The sequence below is a fragment of the Chaetura pelagica genome, unplaced genomic scaffold (assembly GCF_000747805.2).
Source record: "Chaetura pelagica isolate M959 unplaced genomic scaffold, ChaPel_1.0 scaffold69, whole genome shotgun sequence".
In the NCBI taxonomy this organism is placed as follows: domain Eukaryota; kingdom Metazoa; phylum Chordata; class Aves; order Apodiformes; family Apodidae; genus Chaetura; species Chaetura pelagica.
The window spans coordinates 6,407,122-6,412,771 of record NW_009970724.1 but is presented as its reverse complement, the minus strand read 5'-3'; the positions used below and the strand labels follow the sequence as shown (position 1 = coordinate 6,412,771).

Below are 5,650 nucleotides of genomic sequence, written 5' to 3'. Positions count from 1 at the left end.
GAAGGCTTATGTTTTATAGTGCAGAAATCCAATAGACTTGTCAAATATTGTGTTTTCATTTTTTCTGAAAAGTTATTTTGCACATCAGATGACATATAGCTGATTTAAATCTTGCTACTAATTATTATTATTTCTAATATTATTAAATATTATTTCTACTAATCCACAGGCTGACATGCTTACAGAAAGCCAATGCACATTTTTGGGAGGGCAAGAAAAATGCCTAAATTTATTTTGGTAAATTTTCCTGTGGATAAATTTGCGTACTTACGTTGAGCTTCCAGCTTGTAGGAGTGGCAAACTGTTTCAACAGAAAATATATTTTCTAATGGTTGCTACTGGATTCCTGTTACTTTGTCCCTTTATCTAATCTTCATGTTGTGGCTGAGAGAGCCTTGCAATGCAAGGCCTATACATAAAAATCCTGCCTTTTTCTAGCCAAGTCTGAATTTTCAGAGATATATATGTATTAAAAAATACTATCAACGTTACCTAATCTAAGTGCTCTGCTCTTGAGCAACCTACATTTCTGTTCTGCTCATCATCATAGATTCTACATGTGCAGTGTCAGAAGTAGGAAAAGCTTATCCTGTGAACAAGGAGCCTTTGCTTTCAAGTGAGCAGGGTACCTTTTCTTTCAAGTGCTGAAAGGGTAAAATGTCTATGGATAACAGTCCATGGCGCTAGAAAGAAATTATGAAAATGACACAAGATATTATGAAATAAAACGCGTGGCTCTGGTTTATTTAACTGCCCATCCAAGCAGCTTGATTTCATCTTCTGTCAGCTGGTCACTTCATGAAAGCCAGCTGCTGAAGCAGTTTCTCTGACCCTGTCACTAGTTCTGCACAGCTCAGAAAAAACCTAGTTATTGGTGGAGGAGCAGAGAAACATAAGGAATTAGAATTATTTGTAGTAAAGGGCTTGATCTAATTTATACTCTAACTTTACGTCCTTGTCAGACATTTTAGTAAAATCCATTTTTGCTAAAGTGCCTTTTGTTAAGGCTTAAAAGGATTCCTGTATTGCTATAAATTTTTAGCTTCTGAAATTCCCTGAATGTTTCTGGGAAAGGATATGTTACCAGTCCCTCAGACTTAGCTCCGTAGCAATATTGTGGAGAAATACTTGACTCATTAATCAAACGTAAGCTTTGTGACTCTTGCTCAGTGGAATGCCATGGAGTTGCTACAAATAAAAACCAGTGGACTTAGTTTAGGACCAAGTGAATTCTCAACAGAAAATTAACTGCAGTTTCTGTTGTGCACACTTAAATGAAGCTATGAGGTAAAATATATGCATCTACTGAAATCCCCTCAGTAATATGCAGTTTACATTGCTGTTACAAGGGAAGAATATATTCGTGTTATCACTGCCAACTCATCAAGAGGAGAAAAACCATATGCATAGTCTGTAAGAGGAAGTGAAACAAAAAAGAGTAAATATTTGCTTAAAAGGCTGTTATCATAAATATGGGTAGCAGCATCTTTCTTTTACAAGACATAATATATCAACAAAATGTTTTTAATTCAGAATGTGCTTATACACAGAGGAGTCCCAAAGCGGTAAATGGATATGAACTTTCTGAAAGTTCAAAGACTGGATACTTCCAGAGAGTTGATTTGTCTTGACATACATTCATAGTGCTTGTGGAATCAGCTGTAAGCTGTGACAGGCAACTTTTACCCCCCAGCACTCAAACCCCACTCTGTGAGCAGGGCTGGACAATCTAACATGTGCAGAGCATTTGAGCATGCTGCTTTAGGAAACAATCCCAACATATTACTGCTGTAGATTTCTTTCTTACAGTAGGGCTTATAAGAGAATGCTCATACTATAGTTACTAATATTACCAAAAAGGCTCCAGTCTTTAATCCGTTGCACCTCAGTGATTGTCATGTATAAACACTGCTAAATCCATAGGGAAGCACACAGTAGTTGTTTTCAGTTAATTCCATACCAGACTGTAGACTTTTCCACAAAGCAAACCAGACAGTCCAACAAACCTTAATTAAACAAAGGATCAGTTAATCGAGAGAAGAGCTTAGTTTACAGCACAAAATTTACTTTTGGTCTAAAAGAAGAGACATCTGTGCTATTATTTGAAATTTGTGTGTCAAGATTGGCAATGTGGTCTGCCATCGTGGTACTTATATACACTGTTGAATTCAGGAAGAAAGACAATGAAATGTACTTCTTTATGCCAATTAGAAGAGTTCTGAAGAGACAAAGTCAAGGCTATACAATGTAATTTAATGTTAATAGAATGATAGATCCAAAATTTTGTTTAATGCCAGGGTCCAAGAGGACAACCAGGGGATGCTGGCCCTGTTGGAGAAATGGGTTTTGAGGTGAGATTTTAATAATTTATATACTAATTACAAACACTCAAGCAAAGAAATAAGCCTAGACAGTGTGTTTAGAAACTAATTTTTAAATTGCCTTCTGCTGACTTAAATACCATGAGCTGTTGAGAGGCTCTTTTACTTTCCAAAACAAAAAAGTCTAAAATAAGTAGCTTTTTCTGTTGTGAGCACTGTTGTTGGGCTAATTTTTTCTTTTTTCTGGAGCACTGTTCTCCTTGCACTTAAGCAGTAGAACAGCATTAATCATGTGTCCTTGCAAATGGTAAATGAAGAAAAGCAGCTGCAGGCAGTCTTCTTACTAACTTTTGCTTCTATTTTTGTTTTGTTGTTAATATCTCTTTGAAATAAATATGTATTAGCCACATTTGCAATGAAGTAGCTGAGGAATTAGGTCATTTAGAACAGAAGGGATTTAGCTTATTCAAAGAAACGTACTTCTTCAGTTACCCAAAATCCAGTTTTCTGAGTATTAAAAAAAGCTTTAAATGTAAACTCCAAAAAGGACTTTGTTCTCCAAAGGCTATATCCACTTGGCTCCAAGCCCAAACAGCAATGAAGCTGTCAGTCAGATTTACTAAAGATAAATGGTTGCTCAGCCTGCTAGTAATTTGTGGTGAAAGGTACATCCTTACTGGTACTGCTGAATCTTCAGTACATTCCTGACCCACAGTGCAGTGCCTGAACTCCTCCTATACCCTCTTGTCTTTTCTTCTGTTGGGCTCTAATAAGAACAAAGAACTGTGTGTCTTAATTTGATCTTTCAGACATGCATCTTTCCCAGTGTCTCATGCCATTTTTATGCTTCCATTTTGGCTGTATTTGGTAGTTGCAAAAAGTATTAATGATACCCATGTGTAACAGTAGCTCTTGTACCATGCAGGGACCTCCTGGCCCTGAAGGAGAACCTGGCCTGCAGGGAGAGCCAGGTGCAAAGGTAAATGTTGAAATTATTCTGTTGTGCTGTTTAAATTTTCAAATTTCCATAAAAGCAAATCAGAGTGGTCTGATTCATTAGCCAAATAGGTAGTGACACAGGAAACAAGCCATTAAGAAATACTGCTATTGTCATAAAGACTGCATTATCTGTAAACCCTATCATTGTTAGTAATATTGTCCCTTAAAATCCAATTATTTCTTTTTCTTGTGATATTCCAGGGAGATATTGGACCTGCTGGGAAGGCTGGAGAACCAGGGGACCAAGGTTTAAGGGTAAGCTATGGATGCAAGTCTTCTTCCAAAAAGGAAAGTATGTTATGAATTTGTCAGAAATGCAGGTTGAGAAGCCTTAATTTATCAGAAGATTTCAACACAAAGCTGTTTTCTGATACCTTTTCTTTTAAAAAAAAAAATAAATAATGTATTATTGTAGCAAGCTAAAAAGAGTGTTAGTTAAAATGTTGAAATATTTCTAGGTGTCATGTTGCTGAGAGACATGAAAAATTACTTTGAGCATGAAGGTCAATTCAAGGGTGTCCAGGCCAGCTGTTCAGATGACAGCACACAATAATGCTGTGTACAGATACCCAGGCTAGGTGAAGGAACATTACAGTCTCAGCAGAGCAGGGTAACTTGCTGTGCCACCATCTAAAATACCTGACTTGCTGCTAGTGCTGTGGAGGGCTCATTCAGCACTTGATTTTACCAACACTTGTGCCCCTGCTTATTTTTCCTGTGTGTCTGACCCACCTCATCTGACTCAAACAGTTGCCTGTGTAGGCTGAAAAAAACCTTTTAAAGTGCTAGGAACAGATTTTATCCAGGACACTTTTGAAAGAGCATAAACTACATCTTTTCAGACTGAATTCTTACCATTGAGCTCTCTTGTCCCATTAGCTCCTTGCTGTCATCTTTTCCTCCTGCTCAAAATCTCCAGCGAGGTGCATTCCACAATTCCGCCTGTCCTTGGACACTGGTGCTGGCCCACAGTGGGTGCTCTGGGCTTTATCATACCACTGTGGTTGAAATACTGTTATTACCACAAGGTAGCTCGTTTTTTGTTATCTGCACCAAAAGTTGCAAGTTTCCAATGTCTTTAACTGAGGCAAATATTTTAAAATGCCAGGGTGCCAACACTGTTGGTGAACTATGAGTTTTTTGTGGCCCTAAACTGAGTCACTAGCCATACCAATATAGTAGTTATCCATAAATATGGAAGTTTTGGCACAGAATAGGTATATTTTTGAGATTACTGTAATTACATGTTGTAGACTCTGAAACCAAACAATCTTAGTGTCACTGTCCAAGTCTCCAGTGTTATATGGATGTAGTATAGCCTCAGTTTTTTAATGCTGATTTTTTTGTTTTGTTTTCCTGTGTCCAAGATTCCCAGGGCTGTGACTCTGTCACTGTACATCAGTGAAAAATGAAGACAAACTATAACAACAATATAGATGTTGTCCAAAAAATAAAAAGCATGTGTAAAACTAGTCTGAGTTCTTCCTAGGCAATACTTCTATGTTGGAAGTTTAGACAATAACTTTGTTTTTAACGATTCCTTTCTATAAGGGTGAACCAGGACCTCCAGGAGAAGATGGTGTTCCAGGAAAAGATGGCCCAAAGGTACATGCAGTTTGTGTAGCACATGTAAAGCATCACACTAGCTTAAGGACTCAAATATCTTCTTTTTTTTTTTTTTTTCCTCTTCTATCTCACCAGGTCAACAGAGCCCAGTTAAGTAAGTTTCAGCATAGAAGGCCCTGTATCTTATAGGCTTTCCTGTGCCTAGATATGTCCGGGCATATCTCTACCTTGCAAGGGCTGCCAAGTTTAATGGCTTGACAGAAAAAGGCAAGCTGGAGAACTGAGTACAGTTTATTTCTGTGACAACTATCTTGCTGGAGAAAGTGAGCCCAAGGCTGCTCTGATCTCTGCATTGGATCAATGCTGTGCCAGGAACTGTGGCAGATACCAGGACAGGGGATGTCACAGAGAACACCCTCAGGTAGCTGTTGATGGATTGAGGCAAAACCTGGATGTAGAAGTGTATGAATGAGATAGAAAGGGCTTTACCCTAACTTGGAGCTTGATCTGCATCTGACTGGTAAGATTCCTGTCAGTTTTAGTGAGTTTAGCCAGACTTGAGGATTCAGAATTCACTTTTCTCAAGAATAAGTAATTCTGTAGCAGCAGTTTGACTAAGCTGCCATTCCCTGCTCCCCCCCCACTTTTTGTTTTAGGGAGAACCTGGAGACCAGGGACATCCTGGAGAAGGTGGTGAAAAAGGAGAGATGGGGTTACCAGGAATTGCTGGGCCCCCTGGTGAACCTGGCATAATGGGCATTCCT

The 5,650-nt window shown here is 38.5% G+C and overlaps 1 protein-coding gene across 1 annotated transcript in view; it reads left to right on the top strand.

Annotated features, from left to right (window-relative positions):
* COL24A1 (collagen, type XXIV, alpha 1) overlaps nucleotides 1-5,650 on the top strand; it is a 129,173-nt gene that overhangs the window by 91,630 nt on the left and 31,893 nt on the right. The window contains exons 33-37 of the mRNA XM_010006740.1: nucleotides 2,298-2,351; nucleotides 3,247-3,300; nucleotides 3,522-3,575; nucleotides 4,872-4,925; nucleotides 5,543-5,649. Coding sequence (XP_010005042.1) covers nucleotides 2,298-2,351; nucleotides 3,247-3,300; nucleotides 3,522-3,575; nucleotides 4,872-4,925; nucleotides 5,543-5,649 — 323 coding nt within the window. The remainder of the gene's footprint in view (nucleotides 1-2,297; nucleotides 2,352-3,246; nucleotides 3,301-3,521; nucleotides 3,576-4,871; nucleotides 4,926-5,542; nucleotide 5,650) is intronic.